Source organism: Dama dama, chromosome 22, assembly GCF_033118175.1.
Source record: "Dama dama isolate Ldn47 chromosome 22, ASM3311817v1, whole genome shotgun sequence".
NCBI classification, from domain to species: Eukaryota; Metazoa; Chordata; class Mammalia; order Artiodactyla; family Cervidae; genus Dama; species Dama dama.
In genome coordinates this window covers 58978839-59005716 of record NC_083702.1, presented here as the reverse complement: position 1 = coordinate 59005716, position 26878 = coordinate 58978839, and the positions used below count along the sequence as shown (strand labels likewise).

The following is a 26878-nucleotide window of genomic DNA, read 5'->3' as shown; positions in this document are numbered from 1 at the left end:
GCTTTAGGTGAGACCAGGTGTCATGGCAACACAGCATTTTAAGAGAAACCTCCTTTTAAATTTGTATAGAGAAGAAAAATATATCGCTGTTTTGTTTTTTCCTGCCACTTAAGAGAGGTAAAAATGTCTGGCACTTACAGCCTCTTTCCTCCATTTGGAGACCCCGGCCTTCCTGCCTGTTACCCTCTCAGTAACAAAAACATACGCACAGATCAGTGGAACAGAATAGAGAGTCTAGAAATAAGTCCAGGTTTATATATCAATTAACATACAATAAAGGAGGAAGAATACACAATGGGGAAAGACGGGCTCTTCAATATATGTTGTTGAGAAACCTAGACGGATACATGCAAAAGAATCAAACTGGTGTACTTTCTTATACCATGTACAAAAGTAAACTCAAAATGGATAAAAACGTAAATGTAAGCTCTGAAACCACAAAACTCTTAGAAAAAAACATAGGCAGTAAACTCTTTGACATCAGTCTCAGCAATGCATATATTTTGAGGAGGCAAGGGAAGCAGAAACAAAAAGAAGCAAATGGGACTACATCAACCGAAAAGCTTTTGTAGAGTGAAGGGATCTTTGAACAAAATGAAAAGGCAGCCAACTGCAAAGGAGAAAATACTTGCAAACAATATATCTTATAAGAGGTTAATATTCAAAACATGAAAAAAAAACGCATACAACTCAACTTCAAAAACAAAAGTAAACAAACAAAAAAGAAGCAAAAAAGCAATCTGATTAAAAGCAAGTAGAGGATCTGAATATCCATATTTCACAAAGACATATGATTGTCAACAGGCTTTAACTAACCTTAATTAGTATTTTCCTTTTTAAAATATCTCAACTGCTTTCTCTTCCTCTACTGGTTAAACTTTTACTAATACTGTATTATAATAAAAAGAAGACCTGGTCCCACATCATTTTGCTGTCTATACACTCATAAAACCCAGATAAATCTAAAAATGCTTTTTTTTAATTTAGAAAATTATTTTCTAAAAAAAAATTAAATTATAAACCTATTTATAAAAAATGGCATTCTTAAAAAATTAGGCTTGATAACTAGCATATTATGACTGTGACCTTATTGTAGTCTTTCAGTCACCCTGTAGTTTTGAGAGAATTTTCAAATGTAGATCCTGATCTTAAACTATTTTTACAAAGGATTTTTAAAAAATGTGTTGAGTACTATCATATCTTCCAATATATTCTCTAACTGTTTTGTATTAAAATATAGGAATACATAGAATTATCAACCATTATCTCACTTTGAATTTGTGATTTAGTGGGCGTTTGTCATATCATGAAATACACCTACATTAAGAAGCATAGATAATTACAAATTGAAGTGGAATTTTCTTCTTTTTAAAATCATAAGTATAATTTACTACATAACTTAAAATATTTACTTAAACTTTCCTCATATGCAAACTGTTAAATCTCTTTTCTATGCTTACCGATATGTTGAGATAATACCATAAAGTTTTTCTTTGTCAGTAAAGAAAATAAAGTCCGGAAATATTTCCCAAAGGATATACACAACTATAGAAGGAAAAGTTCCTGTATTTGGACTATTATTAAACTGTTTGTACCTGAGGTTATTTCAGTCCTCATGGACAACAGCCCCGGAGTCTACACTTATGTCTCCATAATTGATTTCAGGCTTACTCCACTCCCAGTGGAATCCATCACTAAGGATGAGCAAAAGCTCAATGCTAAAATACCCTTGAAAGAGGTATCAGAGATTTAAAAATAACCGAGGCCATTAAAAACACCGCTTTTGATTCACTAGCTCATGATCATAGGCTCTGGGTGACACAAGGTTGCTATGATCTTTAAATATCCATCGTTATCCAGTTATCCTTACTTTAAGACATATCAGGTATACTAGAATTCAGGAATGGGATTTTCCTTATGTATATCACTGAAGTTTACTTTCTCTGTCTAAAGGGTGAGATCTCTGGAATTGATGCAGCCTCGGTAAAAAGTTGTTCATTGCGGTATAAGGATTGGAATAGTCACCAGCTTCCTTCTTTGCTTTGAAAAAGAGGGCCAAGTAATTACGACATTTTTAAAAATTAAATGACTATTAATGGAAGTTCAACATTTGTAATGAAGCAATTAAAATTCGTGTATTTTGGGGAATGACTTTGATATGAGAAAAGGAACATGTTTAGAAGTAGAGTTAGAGAACTTTATCTACTCAATGATTTTTCATTTTACTTAACATACAAATATTGTCTACTTACATTGTTTTCAAAGATGGCTCCAATAACAATGGAAACTAAATATATTGAGGTAAAATAAAATAAAAATATTTCAAATATTTTGAATACTGTCATGTAATGACACAAATACTGATTTAGTTATCATGATGGCTATAAACACTACCATAGAGATTACATGCAATATGCCTATTTTAGATAAAATATAATACTCCTAATTTGGATAAGATAATTTTTAACAATAAATATAATACGAGTAAAAATTCAGAATGTGAGTAATCTTAGACAATAAAATACACTAATTTCTTGCAGAAATCCTTGCCAATGTATGATTTAAATAAATTAACCAAATAACTTCTTTCATTGCCTAATAGAATAACAATTCCTGAAGTTCAGTAATATGTAAATCCAAATTCTTGCATCTTCTTGATGTTAAAATTGTTTTGTGTACCTTTTCTCATGAAGAAGTAAATAATGTATATCTACATTTAAGAGAGTATTGATGAATTGATGATTCAAAGTCGCAATTTCATTTCTTTTGCCTTCTGCCTCTCAGCAGGTTTCTGCCATGGGTGACAGGGGAACAACCAACCACTCAGAAATGACTGACTTCATTCTTGTCGGCTTCAGGGTGCGCCCAGAACTTCACATTCTTCTCTTTCTGCTATTTGTGCTTATCTACACCATGATCCTTATAGGAAATGTTGGCATGATGGTCATTATTATGACTGATCCTCGCCTGAACACACCAATGTATTTCTTCCTAGGCAATCTTTCCTTCATTGATCTCTTCTATTCTTCTGTTATTGCACCCAAGGCTATGATCAACTTCTGGTCTGAGAGCAAGTCCATCTCCTTTGCAGGCTGTGTGACTCAGTTCTTTCTCTTCGCCCTCTTCATTGTGACTGAGGGGTTTCTCCTGGCAGTCATGGCGTATGACCGCTTCATTGCCATCTGCAATCCTCTCCTCTACACGGTCCAGATGTCAACACGCCTCTGTGCTCAGTTGGTGGCTGGTTCCTATTTTTGTGGTTGCATCAGCTCAGTTCTTCAAACCAGCATGACATTTACTTTATCCTTTTGTGCTTCTCGGACCATTGACCATTTTTACTGTGATGACCGTCCACTTCAGAAGATTTCTTGTTCTCATCTCTATATTCATAAGTTGGTTTCTTTTTTCTTATGCAGCATTATCATTTTGCCTACCATAATTGTCATTATTGTGTCCTACATGTATATTGTGTCCACAGTCCTAAAGATACCCTCCACCGAGGGGCGAAAGAAAGCCTTCTCCACTTGCAGCTCCCACCTGGGAGTCGTGAGTGTACTCTATGGTGCTGTCTTTTTTATGTATCTCACTCCTGACAGATTTCCTGAGCTCAGTAAAGTGGCCTCCTTGTGTTACACCCTACTCACTCCCATGATGAATCCTTTGATTTACTCTCTGAGAAACAAAGATGTCAAAGAAGCTCTGAGGAAGAGCCTAGAGAAAAGATACTTTAATTCTGTTTTTACAGTGATGTAACCAAAAGTCCTAGGAATTATAACAACTTGGGGAAGAAACTGACTAAAAAATATACCCACTGATCTTAGAAATATTTAATTGTAAAGTTTTCATTTATTAGAATTCCATGTACTTACAGCTGAAAAGTATGTTTGGACTATTGTTTGCCTATTTTGATTCAAGAATGGAGTGACTTTCTCTGTGCTTCATCTTCATCTTGCTTGTGTTAGTTAACATGTGTTATGTGGATATAAATGTACTTGGTAGAGGTAGCAAAATCTAATGTAATAAGTAAATGAAAATATCGTATTTACTGAAGAAATCTTTGTGAAGTCTTAGTGAGAGAATCACTCTGCAGTTCACAGTCTGAAGGGTGACATGTAAGTAACTCTTAATTACCCAGAGGCTAAATGAATGACCCATTTATTTCATGGTTTCTCTGACTTGAATAATTATATCTCCCCATCATTTGAATAGTTACTAAACTGATAAATTATTTTTGGATATCCTTCCTTTTAACGAGAAATTTATAATAAACATGAGTAAATTTAATATTTTGTTATATGTGCCTTAGTGAGAATTCTTATATCAATTTAATATTTATTGAATTTTGATGTACTCTTTGCCCTATAAAAATTGCTAGGTATAAATAATTTCTCTACTTGAGGTCACAGTAATTGAGGGGAAAGTAACTGACTAGAGAGCTAACATGCCATATGTTAAAGTGAAGTGAAAGTGAAAGTGAAGTCACTCAGTCATGTCCGACTCTTTGTGACCCCATGGACTGCAGCCTACCAGGCTCCTCTGTCTGTGGAATTCTCCAGGCAAGAATACTGGAGTTGATTGCTATTTCCTTCTCCAGGGGATCTTCCCGACCCAGGGATTGAACCCAGGTCTCCTGCATTGCAAGCGGAAGCTTTACCATCTGAGCTACTAGGGAAGCCCTTTGTTAAACCCAGTAAATAAAAGCAAATGTAAAAATACATATAGAGGGCAGTCTTTAAAGATGAGTGATCTAAATGATCAAGGAAAATTTCAAAACTTCCTGAAATTTAGTTCTTGATTTTAATGCACAAGAGAGGGAGTGAGAAAAACTTAAAAGGAAATTCATGGAACTCATACAGACCTATATAACAAGACAAGGACGATTTCTTTTATTCTGTGGCCAGCAGAGAAGCACTGTGGGTTTTTTAAAGGATATATTGTGTTCAAATTGGTATTTTAGAAAAATTGCATTTTAACTTTGGATAGATAAATATTCGTGGAAGAAGATAATCACAGAAAGCCTCTGATTATCCAAATGAGAAGTTATGATTGTTTTAATGATCACAATCTTACATGAGACAGTGAAGAGAGGGAATAGCTTTAAAACCATGGATAAACTAAGCTAAATATTGGGATGGTTAACAAAATGAGATCTGGGTGGAAGTGAATAATTATTCCAATGTTTAAGAATCTCTCACTGGGAAAATGCTACCTCATAAAATAAGGAAGAAAATACAATTAATAATATTTAATCATTAAGAGTTAAGAAAATAATCTCAGAACTCAGACTGAGCTTTCAAATTCTGCTTTTGCCTATGTGTTCCAAGGTCCAACTGTCTTGACTTTGCAGTAACTCTTGTTTCTCAGTTTAACATAAGATTACTAATGTCTAATGGGCAAAGACCCTGTGCCTGGGATTTAGGTGAGCAAGAACTGAAAAGAATCAGGAATCTCTTCTATTGAAGGTTTGTTCCATCATAGGATTCAAAGTCTTGCATGAAAGATTTTTTATTTTACACTCGAAAGAATGCTATTTAATATATGCCTAAGTAACTTAAAGGCTACACTTGTCTAAACATTCTTACTTCTATAAAATCATCTTGTGACGTCCCATTACATTTATAATTATAGCTGATTGCAGTGTCATAACTAGTAAGATATTCTTAATTTAAATAACAATGCTGATAGTATTGAACTTTCAGTCCTCTGCTGCTTCACTAACAGCAATTATATTCAAAAGTTTCAACCTACTTTTAATATTCAGATTTTTATATGAGTTATCTAAATAAACTGTGAATTAATAATAATAAAGGATATTGCTTATTGTCATAAATAATAAATATATAACTATTACAAACAATAATAAATTTTAAATTTTGTGCATAACTTTCTATTTTACAGGTGAAAATAAAAACTTCTTTTAAAAACAAAGTATTTCTGAGTCTTTGCTTTGCAATGAAAATACTTGGGTCTAAAAAAAGATCTAATCATTATTTTTTTAAAACACTTTATTGAGAAATAATTGGTGTGAAATAAACATTATGCATTCAAAGTGCACAATTCCATGAATTTTGGCATCGACGAAAATACCACATCAAAATAGAGAATATTACCATCTTTTCCAAAAGATGATTATGCCTCCCTTCAGTTCACTCTTCCCTCTAAACCCATCTCCAAATAACCAATGATCCGAATGATATATACTAGAATCATACAACATGTGCTCTTTTTTCTCAGGCTTCTTCACCGAGTAGAATGATTTTGAAATTTATTTATTTTGTCATGTGTAAGTAACTTATTCTTTCTGTCGCTGGGTAGTATTCCATTTTCTATTGTATATATATATGAAAATTTGTTTATATGCTCTTAAGTAAATGGGCAGTTGATGTGAGTTCAGTTTTTAGATATTATAAATAAAGCTGGTATAGGTTTTGATATATATTTGCCTAGAATTTTTTCCTTATCCTTGAAAAATTTTGGGCTTAAGATCCTGAGATCTTATAATAAATATATGTTCAACTTGAAGGGCCTACCAGGGAAATATCCTGAAATAAGGAAACAGCAAACCAAAAATATTTACACAGCAAAACCTAGATCTCAGGAAGAATAGCAAGACTCTATGACATTTGAGCCAGGGCCCTCACCCTCCCTGCCCTCTCTCATCCCAGCAGAGCTGAAAGTGCAGTCAGGCAAGTGCAGACAGGGACACAGAGATCCCTCTGCCCCTGGGCCCCAGTCAAAGGCTACCGTGTCCTCTTGATCGTAGTTGCTGCAAACATGTCCCCTCCAGCTCCACACTGAAGACGATCTATTCAAAGCAAGAGTAGCTAAAATGTCTGGTTACATCTACCCAGCCCCCATTCATAGGGCAAAAGCTCTGCCCAGAGCATGCCAGGCCAGGAGTACTAGGCTCCAATTGTAGCAGCTCCAGTTCTCTCAAAGGACAGAATTCTGTGCTCAGAATGCTATAGGCTATGACCTCTCAGAAACCTGCTCCTCAAGCGAGAGTATAATTCTGAGCAAACTGGGCCACTGTTCCTGCTCCTGTTCCAGAACAGTTGAACACAGGTTTAACCTAGAATGAAAGGTATACCATGGTAACAGAGGGCTCCACAGATCTCTTCAAGTGAACTGACTCTATGTGGAAAAAATGTGTGGGAAATTTCAACTAAAGTGAACTCCAAAGCTTAATAAATGCATGATGATAAGCAATTAAAGGAGACTGATGTTTCCATGAGAGCAAAACCTACCTGTAAACCAACTAGAAGGTTATCTTTCCTGAGTTCTGTTAGTACCTTTATGACTGTTATGTGAAATCTTTATCAGATAGATTACTTCTTTCTGTTCATTAAGGTCTTGTTTCTGAGGTGTTAACTTGTTCTTTAATTTGGAACATACTCTATTTCCTTGTTTTGCTTGTCTCTCTGTGTTTGTTTCTATGTATCGGTGAAGCATCTACCTCCCCTGGTCTTAACAGCATCGCCTTGCACAGGAGATGATGTGTGGGGTCTAGAAGTGCCATCCCCTCAGGCCAAAAGAGACAGGGGGTGTCACCTGTGTGGACTGTGTGTTATAGCCATCTGTGGTGGGTCTCTGAAACTATAGTGTGGGAGTGGGCGCAGGGGGCAGGGAGCTTGCCTGCCTGGCTGCAGCAGCGCCATGACTGCAAAGGACAGTGTTTGAGGGTTGTTCCAACCCCTGAAGTGCCTTTCTTATTGTTTCCTCCTGGGTTATTTTTAATAACCTTCTAGTTGGTCTACAGATAGGTTCTGCTCTCACGGAACCATCATGTGTGTGTCGTTGCTCAGTCGTGTCCGACTCTTTGTGACGCTGTGGACTGTAGCTTGCCAGGCTTCTCTGTCACGGGATTCTCCAGGCAAGAATACTGGAGTGGGTTGCCATGTCCTCCTCCAGGGAATATTCCTGATGCAGGGATCAAACCTGTGTCTCCTGGGACTCCTGCATTGCAGGCAAAGTCTTTACTGCTAAGCCACCAGGAAAGCCCCCTGAATATATACACAATTCTAAACACAACTGAATAAGGAAGATGCATGAAAATATATCTCAAGATTAGACAAATTCAGATATAATTATTGGAAACTATTTTCCATTTACGTTCATGTATTTTTGGAACAGCGAATGACATCTTACAGGACTCATTTTTGATGAGGGAAGGGAGGATTTTGATGAGGGAAGGGAGGATAAACGGGACTGACAATGCCAGAAACAACTTCATCTCAGGAGGCAGAAAGGTTTTGGGGACTTTGCACATTGCTAGTTATTTCCAGTCAGCCTCCCCTGCTCAGTATGATAGGGATGGAAACCAAGTAACTCAAAAACACTCTGATTTATTAACTGTTATCCTGAAAGTTCCATCCTATCATAGTACCGAGAATCTTTGTCTTTGATTTAGTCAGACTTGATAACAACCACCAGACGGCAGCAACTGCAGTTGCGTCGTGTTTGCTTTTTGAGCCAGAACCCTCCAGGAACCCTGAGCAGTTCTGCACATCCTTGCCTGAATCATATCGACTTCACAATAATTAGACATTTACTTTTAGAGAAAAAATATTTTGGAATTATTTCTTTCATGTTAAAGTAGAATCTTAAACCATTAGAAAAATGATTCTGCAGTATAAAATGAGCTTAAAATATTATAACAAAGTTGATTATATCCCAGGAATACAGAGTTGGTTTCATATCAGAAAATCAACTAATGTAGCTCACCACACTCATAGAAAGCATGAAGGAAATCATTATCTCAATAGAGTTATAAAAAACACTTGATAATGTCGTGTTGGGTGTTAGTTGCTCAGTCGTGTCTGGCTTTTTGCTACCCCATGGACTGTAGCCTGCCAGGCTCCTCTGTCCATGGGGGATTCTCCAGGCAGGAATGCTGGAGTGGGTTGCCATGTCCTCCTCCAGGGGATCTTCCCAACCCAGGAATCAAACCAGGATCTCCTGCACTGCAGCCAGATTCTTCACCAGCTGAGCTACCCGGGAAGCCCTGATAATGCAAAAGAGGCAAAATTTTACTTCTGTCCTCTAGGTCTTGGCTGGGCCTGGTAAGTATATTTACATCAGACAGAAAAATAAGAGAAAAGCATACAAATTTATTTAGTATGTTTAACATGACACAGGAGCACTTATAAAAGCATGAAGACCCAAGTGACAAAACCTGAGTGCTTTACACTAAGCTGAACAAAAAAGAGTCAATTGTGGAGAAGTAGGAAGCTGTGTGGGGAGGATAAAGGGAGTTAAGGATTACTGCAACAAGGTCTGTGTTGTACAGAATGCTCTCAGTCTCAGTTCTCTATCCTTGATCGTAAGAATGTCATGAGGGTTTATCTCCTGCTTCCAGGAAGAAAAAGAGGAGTCTCAGAGACCTTCTTGCAACTTCTCATTTTGTTGAAATACCTTTTGGTCAAGAATGAGATGTGAAAGGATGAGAATCAATGTGGCATTTCATATGCTGATGTGGGAATATACATTGGCTAAACCTATTTGGATATGATTTGTTGTTATCTTCTGAAGTTGCAAAATATCCTATGATTGAGTATATTCAATCATAACAAGTAGTTTCATCAAACTCTTACTATATTTTTAGCAAAATATTTCCTCTTACATTCATATTTTAATGTATGGTAATTTTCCTTCCTGATTTGCATATATTTGACTCTCCATTCATGAGTTTTTAGAAGTCACAGCTGTGAAAAGTTATATAAAATTTTTTAAATTAATGTTTTAATAATACATACCAGATTTTTTTTTATTGTTCAGTCTCCCAGCCATGTCTGACTCCTTGCAACCACATGGACTGCAACACACCAGGCCACCTTGTCCCTCACCATCTACCAAAGCTTGCCTAAGTTCACATTGCATCAGTGATGCCATCCAGCCATCTCATCCTGACACCCTCTTCTCCTTCTGCCCTCAATCTTTCCCAGACTCAGGGACTTTTCCAGTGAGTCAGCTGTTTGCATCAGATGACCAAAATGCTAGAGTTTCAGCTTCAGCATCAGCCCTTCCAATTAGTTTTCAGAGTTGATTTCCCTTAAGATTGACGGATTTGATCTCCTTGCTGTCCAAGGGACTCTCTGGAATCTTCTCCAGCACCACAGTTCCAAGGCATCAATTCTTCAGTGCTCTGCCTTCTTTATGGTCCCACCCTTACAACCATACGTGACCACTGGGAAGACCATAGCCTTGACTACACAGACCTTTGTCGGCAGAGTAATGTCTGTGCTTTTCAACACACTGTCTAGGTTTGTCATAGCTTTCCTGCCAAGAAGCAAACATCTTCTGATTTAATGGCTACAGTCACCATCCGTAGTGGTTTTAAAGCCCAAGAAGAGGAAATCTGTCACTACGTCCACCTTTTCTCCCTCTATTTGTCATGAGGTAATGGGGCCAGATACCATGATCTTAGTTTTTAATATTTAGTTTTAAGTCAGCTCTTTGACTCTCCTCTTTCACCCTCATCAAGAGGCTCTTTAGTTCTTCCCATACCAGATAAAACTTTTAAGTAAATCAAGTGCCTTATCAGTATTAAATAAAGTAGATTTCAGTCTAATGAGATTACAAATATGCATCTATATATGCAAGAAATGCATCTATATTAATAAAATATGTAACTTAATGGCATATATAATACAATAAAGCAAAAATTATTGCAATGGATAAAATTACCAAAGAAAAGCTCATTCAATATTTTAACAAAGTTTATGATATATCAAGAAAGCAAATGTTAATGACATATGAATAAAATTAATATTTGTTAGTTAACAAATGTCTTCACAACGTGAAAACTTATAGAGGACAAAACTTTCTCTGAGCCATTGCCACATAATGTTTACCTCTATGGGCTATAGGATCAGAAAGTTCAGGGTCCAGCCCTGGCCTTTGTTGTTACCAACCATGGCCTACCAGGCTCCTCCATCCATGGGATTTTCCAGGCAAGAGTACTGGAGTGGGTTGCCATTTCCTTCTTCATTGTTACTGGCAATGTGAAATTAAACACATTACATAACTCTTCTAAGATAAAATCTCTATACACATATTAATTTATATTAATAAATTATATATTATATATATATAATGTTACCTTCACCATAAGTCTGACTGAGTAGTAAGAAAGTATATGTGTATTTTATATAGTAACTGCAATACATAGAAAGTAATTTTTGCTAATATCAACTCTGAGACAACGCTCATGGAAGCTTTCCAATGAGAAACTTAAAACTTAAAACTTGACTCTTTCCCAGGCAGGCCTCAAATCTAATACATAATTTTAAAAATCTAAATATTGAGTGACAGTTTAGCAAGTTGAGCTCATACAAAATAAATAGATAATAATTTTAAAGTGAAAGTTGCTGAGTTGTGTCTGACTCTTTGCAACCCCATTGACAATACAGTCCATGGAATTCTCCAAGCCAAAATACTGGAGTGCGTAGCCTTTCCCTTCTCCAAGGGATCTTCCCAACCCGAGGATCAAACCCAGGTCTCCCTCACTGTGGGCAGATTCTTTACCAGCTGAGCTACAAGGGAAGCCCAAGAATACTGGAGTGGGTAGCCTATCCCTTCTCCAGCTGATCTTCCCGACCCAGGAATCAAATCTGCTGCATTGCAGGTGGATTCTTTACCAACTTAGCTATCAGGGAAGTTAATAATTTTAAAAAGTTCTTTGAATCCTTGAATTATCCATTAGGCACATAAGGTGATGAAGATTCTTGTCCTAATAGCAACTAATGTATGAAATATATAGTAATATGTTTACTGAAAAGCCTGTGGCTCTCAAATATAGAAATTTCACAACACTACTAAAACTTATAGACAAGATGATGCCACAAATCAAGAAAACAAGCATAGATACAGAGAACTGATTGGTGGTTATCTGAGGGAAACAGGTCGACAGGGAAGATGAAATGAATAAAGTGGGTCAACTGTATGATTATGGATGAAAACTAAATTTTTGGTTTTAACATGCTGTAGGGTGGCTTCCCAGGTGGTATAGAATCCGCCTGCCAGTGCAGGAGACCCAGGAGATAGGGGTTGGATCCCTGAGTCGGGAAGATCCCCTGGAAGAGGAAATGACAACTTACTCCAGTATTCTTGCCTGAAACACTCCATGGACAGAGGAGCTTGGCAGTCTACAATCCAAGGGTCACAAAGAGCTGGACATGACTGAGCACACACGCACATGCACATGCGTACACACACACACATGCTGTAGTGTATAGAAGTGGAAATGTAATGCGTTTTTATGAAACCTATATAATAATATGTTACAAACCAATGTTGCCACAATAAAAAGCAAATTTAAAATAAATGATGATAATCATAATAATAATAATTAAAGCTACTATTAATTGAAAACTTTCTTATGCCAAAAGCTTGATTATAGTATATTATGAGTTTCCCTGGTGGTTCAAATGGTAAAGAATCTGCTTGCAAGGCAGGAGACCTAAGAAACATGGGTTTGATCCCTAAGTTGGAAAATCTCCTAGAGAAGGGAATGGCTACCCACTCCAGTGTTCTTGCCTGGAGAATTCACTGGACAGAGGAACCTGGCTGGCTATAGTCCATGGGGTGACAAAGAGTCAGACAAGACTGAGTGACTAATTTTTTCACTTTGCTTACATCTATTGAATGAAATAGGTAAACTGATAGAGTTCATTCAACCTTAAAACCACTCAAGAACCTCTCAAAAGCTATTCTTAGTAGCAGTGCAGGGCCTCATAGCTAGGTTGTCTAATATCAAAGCGGTATTCTTACTGTTTTCTTACAAATGAGGGTTGTAAACAAATCAGTGATTTCCTAAATGCAACTCTGCTAAAGTGCAAATAAGAATTCTTTTTAATGCAAAACAATTCTGAAGTTCACTAAAATAGTAATACTAGCTGAGAAATTTTGAAAAAAATGCAGCTGTTTCAGGCATTAAATCTTATTTTTCAATAAGCATGTGATTCCAGCATAAAGAGACAGCAAATCAATGAAAGAAACAAAAAGCTTGAAATATATCTAGTATGTATAAAATGTACTATTAATACATGGTCATACAATAAGTTCCATAAAATAAAAGAAATTAGAATTTATTAGGAATTTTATATATATTTTGGGCCCTATTGGCTAATATTTTACCAGAATACCAGTAATTTCTTGATCCTGCTTGGCTGTGCATCCTATCATGATTTATCTGTAAAACTTATTTGCTGGAAGTACAGTAGTAAGTTAGAAACAAATTATTTATTGGTGGGAACTGATTATCAGGTTGAACTAAAGTATTTGGGGAAGACTTGAGATCTTGGAAGACATTCACTTTCTGCCTAAGTTCCATTATGGATACTAGGTAAGGGGGAAAAAACAACCTTGATAACTCATGTGTGAGAGGAAGAGAAATTAAAGAACTAACCTTCTGGTCTGACCAAATGTGGGTAACTGTCAGAACAGTGACAAACCACACATATAGTTTTAAAACAAGTGATGCACACCCATTAATACTTTTGACTTGATAGATTCCTAAATTCTAATTTAGTATTCACATATCTCTGAAGAAAAGACACAAGAAAAAGTAGGGCAAAAACTTTCCTTTCCGCTCTATATTTTTTAAGTGTTAGAAAAAATGGTTAGTTGATAGAAAAAACTTGAGTCAAAACCTCAGTTTACATCATATAGAAAAAGTATTTTATATTAACCAATATTTGAAAATAATTTACAAGGGACTTCCCTGGCAGTCACAGTTGAGATTCTGTGCTTCAAATGCAAGGGTTTGACCACAGATTGGGAATGACGACCCCGCAAGCCTCACACCATGGCCAAAATTAAAATAAAATATTGATAATAAATTTAAAAACTGATATTAGAAAATATGTGATTTTCAGTGTATAAATATATACAATTTCAAAGAGAAAAGACTAATAAAAAGAACACACTTCTCTACACCAAAAAATTGATTAAAATGTGGAAATAGAAACCCAGAATAGTATTTACACACATAATAAAAGGAGAACCATCAAATTTATTCTAGTTCCAAGACTGGCTCCACATCGATCCCTCCATTCAGAAATGGTTGTTTTTAGGTTTTGATATTACATTTTTTAAAAAAGCCACATGCTTTGAAAGATATATTTGCATAATTAAAATTTTAGAGCCATATTGTTATACAGTTTTAGGTACACCAAGTTGCTTAATATCAATTTTCTCATTTGAAAATAGTGAATAAAAATGATTATGGCATTATAGTACCTGTTGTTTATGTATCAGCTTTTATTATTATAAGATACATCATTTTATATTAAGAAGAAACTGGGGCAAAAAATTAGGAGAATGTTGACGTATTTTCCATCTGAAGAATTGTCCTCAAATATTATATTATGGGTATCTGTTTTATAAGAATAGTAACTCTATGGATATGATACTCCTCAGAATACAAACCTGGAAATTTGGAGAAGGATAGACCTCATGTCAAAAGTATTCTATGTAACCAACCGCTACTATTCCATTACTAATACACAATGGGGCTGTTGTCTTGTCCAAAGAAACATCAGTTCACTTGCTTTGAATTAAAGAATAGTTATTATATCTGCAGAAACTATGATATAATATTATTCACACATATATATTATTCACACTGATATAATATTACTTTAATGAGTAAGAGATGCTCTTAATATTTAATTCCTAATCAAAGTAACACTGAAATGAAAATATTGTCACATAACAAGTTGAAAACATACAATGTTTTCATACGTTTTAAGGAAATAAAATAATGATCTATATACCTGTATCTGTTAGACATATCATATTATAAAACTTAGAAAAGCATTTGTGTCATATATATAACTATCTTTGGTATAGTAATTTTGCAAAAACAAGAATAATGATGACATTTAGAAAACACGGTTTGCCCATTATGTATTATAATAACATTACAAATATGAGCAGAGAATCATTTACTGTGTAATATTCTTTTCACAGCATCTTTCACATCCCTGTTTCTCAGACTGTATATTAGAGGATTTAACATTGGGATTACAAGGGTGTAGATCACAGCTACAAGCTTGTTCTCTTCTGGAGACGAGATGGCTCCAGGTTGGGCATTCATGAAGAACTCAGTCCCGTAGAATAAGCTCACCGCTGCTATATGAGAGCCACAGGTGGAGAACGTCCTACTCCTGCCATGGGTTGAAGGGATCTTTAGGACAGAAGAGAGGATATATGCATAGGAAACCAGAATGACAGTTGTGGTGGTGATGATGATGAGAGCAGAAAGAATACACAGACCAACCTCGTTCACAAAGGTGTCCACACAGGAGATCTTGATCAGGGCTGGGACATCACAGAAAAAGTGATCCAATCTGTTTTCCCCACAGAAACGCAAACTGAAGGTGAAACCTGTTTGGACTGCAGCATTGATGCAGCCACAAGTATAAGAGCCGGTTACCAACTGAACACAGAGTTTTGGGGATGTGTGCCCAGGACACAGGAGTGGGGAGCAAATGGCTGAGAACTGACCACATGTCATGACAGCCAGAAGAAAGCCCTCAGCGGTGACAGACAGAGCAAAGGAGAAAAACTGGACTGCACAGCCTCTGTAAGAAATTTTCTGTTCACTAGACAAGATGTTGGCTAAAGTTTTGGGAGCAATGACTGTGGAGTAGCAGAGATCTAAATAGGACAAGTTTCTAAGGGAGAAATACATAGGCATTTGAAGTCTGGAGTCCATCTTAATGACAACTATCATGCTGATATTTCCCACCAGAGTGACCACATAGACCAGCAGGAATCCTAGAAACAGGAGGATCTGTAGTTTTGGGGGGTTCTAAATCCCAGCAAAACAAACTCAGTCACCTCTGAGAGGTTCCTATTAAACTCACTCTTCATAGCTGAGATAAAGGCAGGGCTGGAGAGATAGTAACATAAAAGAAGTGAACAATCAGAATACATGTTCTAGTAAAAATAAGAAGGAACCAGCATGGGAGAAAATCATTTCATACTATATTGTTCCCAATATTTTACAAATCATCAATAAAAAAAAATAAAAGAACTACTTTCAAAGTCTTCCTAGTGAAGAGTTAAATCTGACTGGTTATCCTTTTTCAGATATGCTTATTTGCAAATATTATGGATTCGCTCTCCAAATGTGCTTTGGTAAAATGGAAATTCTAAGAAAATGTTTAGAAATACGAGCCTCTTCCCCCTGGATTTATTATCAGTTTGCTGGTGTTGAAAGCTGCCTCCTTTAATGGATGGTGTTTCCCACTTAAGATTTTACCTGGAGTAAAATTTGTTTAATTTATAATCTCATTTTATTTTTAATGATTATTTATCTACTTTAGAAAAATAATATGTAAATATTGTACCTGTCTTTCTATCTTTAGAAGAAACACCAGATCCTGACAAAAGCATGATCCTTTTTTAAAATTTTTTAAATTAATTCATTTATTATAATTGGAGACTAATTACTTTACAATATTGTGGTGATTTTCGCCATACATTGACATGAATCAGTCATCAGTGTACATGTGCTCCTCCCCCCTCCCCATCCCATCCCTCTGGGTTGTCCCAGTGCACCAGCTTTGAGCGCCCTGTCTCACACATGGAACCGGGACTGCTGACCTATTTAATATATGGTAATATACACGCTTCAGTGCCATTCTCTCAAACCATCCCACCCTTGCCTTCTCCCACAGAGTCCAGAAGTTTGTTCTCTATATCTGTATCTCTTTTGCTGTCTCACATCTAGGGTCATCATTACCGTCTTTCTAAATTCAATATATGTGTGTTAACATAGTGTATTGGTGTTTTTCTTGCTGACTTACTTCACACTGTATAATAGGCTCCAGTTTCATCCACCTCATTAGAACTGACTCAAATGCATTTTACACATTTACATCACATCCTTGTTTCTTCCATTATTTTTGTCCCTATTGTGACATACACTCTTAATGGCACAGTTTGCTAAAAAACAGAATGATTCTTGCTTATATTTCCTAAACACAATGAAATCAGACTTTATTGTTTTCCTTCCACCCTTCTTTCCTTCCTAATTTTCTTCCTTTGTTTCTTCTCTCTTTTGCTTACTTTGGATTTTGCAGATTAGAATGCAAGTGGAGAATTCAAAGATTTTTGACATATTTTTCTGTCTTTTCAGAAGCAGAAAAAAATTAATTACAAATACAAAGATCTGTTCATATGCAGCATGGAAGGCACATAGAACAATTTAGAGATAGTCACAAAAGAAAAACTATGTATTTAAACAAGCTTGTACTATATTTATTTAGATTTATGCTATTTTGACTATAAAATGTCCTCAGATAAAATACACTGAGAGGTAAAGAAAGAGTTTTTCTTCTAATTTTATGAATGGGGATATTGAGACAAAAACATATTCAAGAGATTTATTTAGAGTCATGAGGTTGGGCAGCATAGTGACTTGTTATTCAATAATCATAAAATACTGAAGAAAACTGACAATAAATTTAAAAACTCACATACTATAAAAATGATACATAAAAAGCTCATGTGCTATAGAAATATCTTTTATAATAAAAATTTATAATTTTATATATATATAAACTATGTAATTACAGTAAATAAAATCACATATAATCTAAATTAGGAAACGTCTCCTAAATTTTTTTATATTTTTTGTTGCCAGTACTATGATTTTATTCCTGTGACATTATTCTCAGACTAGTTGGAATTATGAAAGTGTATTAAAGTCAATTCAGTACAGTTTCAGTATCTACTTTTGTGAAAATTTTAAAGGTTATTAGAAGTGTTGACTGAAAGATTTTAGAAGGCAGAGGAATGGTTAAAAAAAAAACTTCTGTCAAGACTGTCAACTACAAAATCCTTACTTTCCTTAAAATTCATAAATAAAGTTTCTGATTTCAACAGAAAAAAAGTTATCTAAAAGGGAAAAGTGTTGAAAACAACTTACCTATAAAAATATATTCACAACAATGGATACTACTTCTCATCTTAGTATATCTTCTATGATAAGTATTGTATTGTACATTCATGAAGAAACAAATGCTTGAAAGGAAACAAACCTTTGTTTAATAGGAAGTTTTTCTGCAACATAGGTTGCAATCCATCACTGTTAAGATCATGTCTCAAATTGCTAAGGTGAACAGTTGCTAACACAAATTGTGGTTCATCTCTCGCTCTCATTTACTATACTTTTCATTGATTAAACCAACAAATATACTAGAAATGGGTCCTGAGAGAAATTCTTTCATGGGAAGGGAAACCTTGATGGTGAGCATTCCCTATGCAGGGTATTCTTTAGGGATTAAGGCCTTTCTCACCTATGACGTGTTTTCTATTGATATCATAATGAAAAAAGAAAAATGAGAGAAAAAATTATTAATTAGTAAGCTCACAAGACCATTAGAGAGTTAGATACTCTCTCTAGAGGACATAAGGGCTAGAGTTATAGTTACAAAACTTAATAATTTTAAAAAACACATTTGGATAAGAAATAATTGATTCTTCTTTTAATTCATGATTTACCCAGAGAGGTATTCATAATTTTTCATTTGAATGGATTACAACCATTTTAGAAATTAATTCCTTATCTCTACTATAAATACATCATGCTTGTATTAATACACAGAATAATCTAAACAGTCCATGGAAGAGCTGGGGGGAAAAGTGGGGATGATTTTGAAGTAACATAAGTATTAGCAAGATCAGGAGATTATAGCTCCACCTATGATTTCAAGGCACTAGAAGAGGAGATCTTAAAGGATCTCAGAAGCCTGGAAATCTCTTCAAGACTGAGAACCATGGTGGGGTTTGAACACTAAGTGATAGAACTGGAAAAGAGAAAAAATCCAATTGAAAGAGAAACATGTCTTGTATTCCTGTTTCCTCAGTTCTGCCTTTATAGTGTGAAACCAGCCACAGACAACAGGTAAATGAATAAGTGCAAACATTTGACCTAGAGGCTATAGTTGGATGACTCTAGACTATATAAAGATTCCTCAGTGAATATGTTGGGAAAGAAGAAATCTTACATAAAATATTTTTAAGACTTCACAGTTATGTTCTGTGCATTTCAAAATATTCCTTGAGATTGCTTCTTCTAATAATATTTCCCTTTAGCTAGAAAATATACTTGTACTCATCTTGCATGAAAAGTTCCCTTGATATCTCCAGTTTTCTGAGATCTCTATTCTTTCCCATCCTGTTGTTTTCCTCTATTTCTATACATGCAAAAGTATATATATAGAATATATATATGGGATGTATGTATGTATGCATCCCCAAACAGCAGAACACATTTTTTCAAGTGTACACAGAACATTCTTCAGGACTGATCACATGCTAGGCTACAAAGCAAGTCTCAGTAAATTTTAAAAGATTGAAATCATATCAAACATTTTTACTGACTACAATAGTATATGACTAGAAATCAATTATAAGAAAAAGCTGTAGAATCATAAGCATGTGAAGATGAAACAGTACACTATTAAATAACCAATGGGTCAGTGCTGAAATCAAAAAGGAAGTCAAAATTAAATGGAGACTAATGAAAATGAAAAGCAATGATCCAAATTATGGGAAGCAACAAAAGAGATCGCAAGAAGGAAGCTTATACTGGTACAATCCCACCTCAGGAAAGAAGAAAATCTCAAATAAACACTCTAATCTTATTCTGAAAGGAAGTTAGGGGTAAGAAAGATTAAATGAAAAGAACAACCAACTACTACATGTGAGTAGCAGGAAAGAAATAATAAAGATCAGAGCAGAAATAAGTAAAATAGCAATTAACAAACAATAGAAAAGACCAACGAAACAAAATGCTGTTTCTTTGAGAGGATAAAGAAAATTGATCAACGTTTAGCCGGAATTGTCAGAAAAAAAGAGAGAGAACCCAAGTATGTATAATCAGAAATAAAAGAGAAGTTACAAACAACACCACCGAAATACAAATAATTATAAAACATTACTAAGAAAAAGTAAAGGCTAATAAAATGCAAAAAGTAAAAGAAAATGAGAAATTACTAAAAATGTATAATCTCCCAAGACTGAATCAAGAAGGAATAGAAAATATAAACAGATTGATTACCAGTAATGAAATTGAATCAGTAATAGCAACTACCCAACAAACAACCAGACCAGCTTCACAAGAATACTGCCAAACATTTAAAGAAGACTTAACACCCACCCTTCTCAAACTATTGCTTCACAAGAATACTGCCAAACATTTAAAGAAGACTTAACACCTACCCTTCTCAAACTATTACAAAAAATTGTAGAGGAAGGAACAACTTCCAAAGTCATTCTATGAGGCTAACACCCTGATGACAAAACCAGACATAAAATGAAAAAAAAAGAAAAGTACAAGCCAACATCACTGTTAAATATAGATGCAAAAATCTGCAACAACTTATTAGCAAAAAAAAAAAAAAAAAAATCAACAATACTTAAATAGTGTCATATACCATCTTCAAGTGAGATTTATCCCTGGGATAAAGGGATGAGTCAAAATCAACAATTCAGTCCATTTGTTCACCTCATTAACTAATTGAAAATAAAAGTTATATGACCATCTCAGTAGAGCCCCAAGAAGCTTTGAACAGGATTCAACATCCATTTATGATTTAAATGATCAACAATGAGTGAAAGGCTGAAAACATTTCCTCTAAATTAGGAATAAAGTAAGGATGATCAGACAAGAAAAAGAATTTTAATTGGAAAAAATAAAATAAAGCTATCAGTATTTTTAAATGTTATGATACTATTTATAGAAAATCCTAGAAGATGCCACCAAAAATGCTATTAGAACTAATAAGTCAATTCATTAAAGTTACAGAATAAAAATTAACATACATAAATGTATAGTGCTTCTGTACACTAACAACAAACTACCAGGAAGAGAAACTAAGAAAAATTCAATTTATAATTGGTTCAAAAAGAACTAAGTACCTAAGTTTTAATCTAACGAATGAGATAAAAATCTGGACTTGGAAAACAGTAAGACACTGATGAAAGAAATTGAAGACAACAAAACAAATATCTGTCATGCTCCTGAATTGTAAGAATTAATATTGTAGAAATAGCCATACTACCCAAGGCAATCTACAGATTTAGTGTGATCCCTATCAAACTACCAATGACATGTTTAAACACAATGACAGCAAGTAATTCTAAAATTTGTATGGGAACAAAAGCTCCCAGATAGCTGAACCAATCTTGAGAAAGAAGGACAAAACTGGAAATATCATAATCCTTTATTTCATACTATACTACAAAGCAAAGTAATCAAAATAGTATGGTACTGGCACAAAAACAAACATATAGATCAATGGAACAGAATAGGAAGCCCAGAAGTAAATCCAGGTTGACGCATCAATTAATCTACAATAACAGAGAAAAAAATACACAATAGAGAGAAGGCAGACTCTTTAATAAATGGTGTTGATAAATCTGGATAGCTGTATGCAAAAGAATCATACAAAAGGGTTTATTTTCTCATACCATATACAAAAATAAATTCAAGATGGATTCAAAACTCAAATGTAAGATCTGAAATCATAAAACTCTTAGAAGAAAGCATAGACAATACACTCTTGATATCACTCTTAGCAGTATTTTTTTTTTGGTCAATCTCCTCTAACAAGGGTAGCAAAAGTAAAAATAAATCAAATTTTTTGTTAACTCATTTGTTGTGTTAATCAGCTCTTGAATTTTTCCAACATCCATATCTTGAAACACCTTACTCACTTCACCAGCTTTTTTGCCCTGTCTTCAATGCCTTTCATGATTTTCTTGATTGGCTCTATTGTAAATCATGTGAAGTCATACAACATCTGGATACAGTCTCTCCAGCAGGAATTTACTGTTTCAGGCTTGATGGCTTTCACAGCTTTTTCTATAACAATGATGGGATCTTCAATGGTATAATCCTTTCAGACTTTCATTATGTTCTCTCTCTATCAGGGTTCTCTTCCATATCATTGACAATATTTTCCAGAGTATCATGTGTAATGAGCCTTACAGATCCATATGCCCCCCGATGTAGAGGCTGAATTAGAGATGTTGTGTTCAGGAGAAAAGTAGACGCCTTTGATTTTTAACTCATGGGGATCTTGGTGGCCAGGGACACTATTCAATATCAAAAATAAACTAAATAAATTTAAGAAATACCCCTCCAGCAAGGTACTTCCTAATTTAGGGATAAAGCCTTAGTGGAACCAATCCAGAAAAGAAAAGAGTACTTGTTAGTCCTTCTTGCTGTACAACAAAAGATTGGCAGCTGCCGTTTGTTTCCCTTTAAATCTTGGAGGTTAGTAGTTTTATAGGTAAGGACAGTTTCGAACATAAACCTGAACACATTTGCACAAAACAATAGGGTGAGCCTATCCATTCCTGGCTTAAATCCTGGTGCTTACTCCCCTTCCTCACTAATAAATATCCTTTGTGACAGTTTCTTCCCTAGAAAATGGCACTTTTATCTGCATTAAAACCTGGTTCAGACAGATATCCTCTCTCCTCAATGATTTTCTAAATGGCATTTGAGAACTTATCTGCCGCCTCTTGATCAGCAGAAGATGCTTCCTGTGTTATCCTGACACTTTTTAAACCAAAACTCTTTCTAAAATTATGAAACCATCCTTTTCTGTCATCAGATTTTCCAATTTTAGATCCTTCACCTTCCTTTTGCTTTATATTGTCATGTAATAACGTATTAGAATCTATAGATATGTCTTTCTTATAGCAATCCTGCACACAATAAAAGCTGCATGTTTACTACAAGATAGAAGTATTTCACAAAAGTTCAAAGTTTTCATGCCTACTGGAATAGCTACAGCAAGCTATATCTTCTCAAATTTCTTTTTTTTTTTTTTATTAATACTCCTTGCACGGGATTCATTCATCTTAAAATGATGGGCAACCATAGCTACAGACCTCAATCAGTTGAATGTACCAAGCAGTTCAACTTTTCCTTCCAAGGTCATGACTATTCTCTGCTTCTTAGGAGAACTTCCAACATCACAAGTGAGTAGCATTTCGTAGGAGTCCTATAGTGTTTATTTAAGGTATTGCACTAACCAGGATGGAAAATATACAAGTGGGAGAGATCACTTTTTACTGTGGTATCCAGTTTATTGGAGAGACTAGCAGCTCATATGGAGTGTCATGTGGAGCCTTATGTATACACTCATAGGACTTGAGCTCACTACAACAGCAGCAGGGAGGCGGCTACAAAATTACGACAATAGCACGGAATGTACTACAGTCAGTTTCCTGTAATTGTGGTTTAATGCTGCATTCTTATGTTTTTACATTTCTCTCAGTTGGAAATGGTTCCAAGTATGGTCTGTAAGTATTTGTGTGCATTTATTTTGGTAAATTTTAACTTCTCATAATAAATTTGTGTGTATTTTATGATAATAAATGACAAAATAGAGTAGTACTTACATACAGTTTATGCATTCATGACACATCTAACTTTTTCTTAATTTTTTAAAAAATATTTCTGGCCACATGGTTCATCTGCAAGTTTTTTTCAAATTGCTGCAAATATTCAAAAACTTCTAATACATTTATTGAAAACAATTTGTGTATAAGACAACATGTATATTTCAAACCAGTGTGTTCAAGGGTCCAATCTGTAGTCATACAATATAATAATGGGGTTAGGGCTTAAACATATGAGTTTTGAAAAACATAATTCAACCCATAACACTTTTCTTTCTGCTTCTCGTCTATTACATTAGCTAAGACTTACAGCTGGATGTTAAAAGGTTTTTGTAATGGGGACTTCCTCGCCTTGTTCCTAATTTTATCAAGAAAGCTTCAGCTCTCTCACCATAAATATGACCTTAACTCTAGATTTTTGGTAGATGTTACTTTTCAAGGTAAGGAAATTATCCTCTATTCCTAGCCTGCTAAGAGCTGCTTTATTTTTATGTGTTTCTATCATCCCACACATATCATTCAGGTTCAAAATGATGAGACACACCTTCTTTGCTTCATCCCTCTCATACTAATCAGTTTCTATGTTCTGCATATTTTACTTATAATTTTTAAATAAACCTTTTAAAAATTACATTGTCATACTTAAAGCCCCATAAAAAACAAAAACTGATAAAGCAGTTTCGCTAACTCCAATCTTGTGTCCTTCAAATATATTTTCCATGCAACCATAGGAAGACTTTCCTTGATGACCAAAGCCCACTCTCAGGCACCCCACTTTACAATCTTCCTGTTTACTGTTTGCATACATTAAACAATAAAATAAAATCTCTAGATTTTAATTACCTGTCCAATGATCTGATTCCAACATTAAACTATAAATTCCCCCAAAAATAAGTTTATTCATACCTACATCTACTATAAGATCAAACATGTTAGACAGAGATTAAATAAAATTAATGGAGTAAATGAAGATACAGAGCCATAGTAAGTAAATTTTGGATCATACTCTACTTTGACAAGTGCCTAACTTCTATTCTTTTATTAAATATTCCTTAAATAATTAATACAGGAAAAATTATGAGGATTTATTTAAGGAAATGATTGCTCAAAAGATTTATATATCTCTATCTCCCACTTTGTTTATTATATTAGGATCCATGAGCAAGCAGGTCCTCAGAGCACTCCCCTATGCCTGACACACTCGATATACCATTTTCCAAGTTCACGCATAAGATGAAAATCACTTATTGTTGGTTTATTCTTGTTATTACTTCCTCTTGATAGAACAAGTATAATACAGTTGATTCAAGTGAAAATTCAACAATGATTATTAAAAAATTAGTAAACAGAACTCTGAATTAAATAGAGTTGAAAGCCAAAGTGGGGGGCCTTTCATACGTACAACAGAGCAGAACCCTATGAGAAGGACAAAGAGTCCTCTTCTTTCCTGTCAAGGACTCAGCCAATGAAAAGCCAAGTACCCTTTTCATTACAGCGCCTATTAAAACTTAAAAAAATACACAGCATGAGAGTCATTAGTCAAACATTATTTGGAACAAAATGAAGATTATAGTCTGGGAAACAGCACCTCAGGTAGCTGCTCCAAAGATGGTCAGTATATGTATGTGATTTTGTTGAAGGGGGAGTACATGCAATCAAGCACAGATTTTTTGCAGAAGGTTTCTGCTAGTCACAAGGAACATTTGTCATCATGAAGGATTTTAGTGCTTTTGTAGATATTAGGAGATACAAGAATTGGACTCATCAAATTGGCTCCTGAAAATATCTTTCTGAAGACCTGTCCTGCCAGTTTTTCCCAGAGCACAGAATGCCTCATTTCTGCACTCTACCCTAACTCCTTTCAGAGGTTGTTGAAAATCATCAGCTGTACCAGCATGTGATTCAATCCTTGTAGAGGTAGATGGCAATTTGTAGCTGATATGGTCAGTCTTTCTTTCCTTATCTTTAAGAGTTTTCCTTCCCATGTCATTCAGGAACTTGCATGTGCCTGGCCTTGGCTGCAGACCTTGAATTGCAACTCTGTGCTTCTCTTCCATGTTTGCTGGTGAAATATCTGGCAGTCTATTTGCTTCAGGTCAACATTTCAGTGGTTCCCACAGGGACCAGAGAAGACTCCCACCAGCTCTAGGGCTGGTGAACAAACAAGTGTGGTACCCTCATTTGAGCCCATTGATGCATAGTGTTTTTCTCACCAACCCTGGACATTGCAGGATGTTTATCTCCTGGAACTGTGCTTCCACTTCTTTGCCTTTGAAGCCCTCCTGGCTTTATTTGAGATCTGTTTAAAGTTTCTGACATTCTGGTTAAGGTGTTGTTCTTTAGGCTAGTACTCATTTGACATTTTGGTGTGATTTGAGATCAGACTGTTCCATGGAAACTGACTAGCCTTCAGTCTGTTCCCTGCAGAACTGGGGCAGCTTCTCCTAAGGTGGCTAGCCTTCAACCCAGTTGTTCATGAACAGGGCATTTTTTCTGAGATGATGCTGGGATTTTCAGGCTTTGCAAGGGCTACAAGAAGACTACTCTTCTTACCTGGCAAAGACTGAGCCATTAAAAAGCCATAGACTGTTCACTAGAGCATTCACAAATTCCTCTTCCTTCTATAAAACTATTCTCCTTCCCTTGGCATACAGTGTTGCATGTGGCTCGCCATGATTACATACCACAAATTGCAATTCTCCGCTGATCTCAAATAAACTCATCTTTGCTAGAGAAATTACTGACAGTCTGCTTATTTCAACACCATTTAACATGCCAGAGAAACTAATGATTTAACTGAGAAATAATTTACTTGAAAAGTAAGATGGACATTCTTGTCAATGTCCAATGACTGATTGTGTGTAAAATCTGTTGGTCTCTCAGTTGTCTCTGACTCTTTGTGACCCTATGGACTATAGCCTGCCAGGTTCCTCTGTCCATGGAATTCTCCAGGCCAGAATACTAGAGTGGGTAGCCACTCATTCTCTTGAGATCTTCGCAACCCAGAGATCAAACCTGGATCTCTTGCATTGCAGGCAGATTCTTTATGGTCTGAGTCACCAGGAACTGTGTACAAGGGAAGGACCAATGCCGAAGACTAACACCACACAAAACAATTGCTTAACCACTGTAATAATATATTAAAATAGCTTCCAGCAGTATGCCATAAAAATAGAAATCAACTTTGTGAAATAAAATATTATTTGAGATCAGTCTGAAGATTCACCTTGAAAAATGCTTCTGCAGTGTCCAGATAATCTCCAATATCCAGGACATTTAGGTTTGACAATGCTCACATGAAAAAAAAGTAATATGTGGAAAGGATACATTACCTTTAAAAAGCTTTTGATAATATTTCTATGATACTCAGGAGAATAATCTCATTGATGACCAGCAGAGTACAACATAAACGGACACCGCGTCATTAGTGGAAGAGAAATAATAA

General features: G+C 35.3%; 1 protein-coding gene and 1 pseudogene across 1 annotated transcript; one reads left to right on the top strand and one right to left on the bottom strand.

Moving 5' to 3' along the window:
• Positions 1-2766: 2766 nt before the first annotated feature.
• Positions 2767-3753, top strand: LOC133043375 (olfactory receptor 9K2-like). Its single transcript, XM_061124181.1, has one exon. It carries the CDS (start codon positions 2797-2799, stop codon positions 3751-3753), a length of 957 nt encoding a protein of 318 aa, XP_060980164.1. The 5' UTR covers positions 2767-2796.
• Positions 3754-14944: 11191 nt separating this feature from the next.
• Positions 14945-15879, bottom strand: LOC133043136 (olfactory receptor 9S13-like; annotated as a pseudogene).
• Between the last annotated feature and the right edge of the window lie 10999 nt (positions 15880-26878).

What these genes read in the sequence shown, in the direction of transcription:
- LOC133043375 (XM_061124181.1), top strand. Translation starts at nt 2,797, where the DNA reads ATGGGTGACAGGGGAACAACCAACCACTCAGAAATGACTGACTTCATT.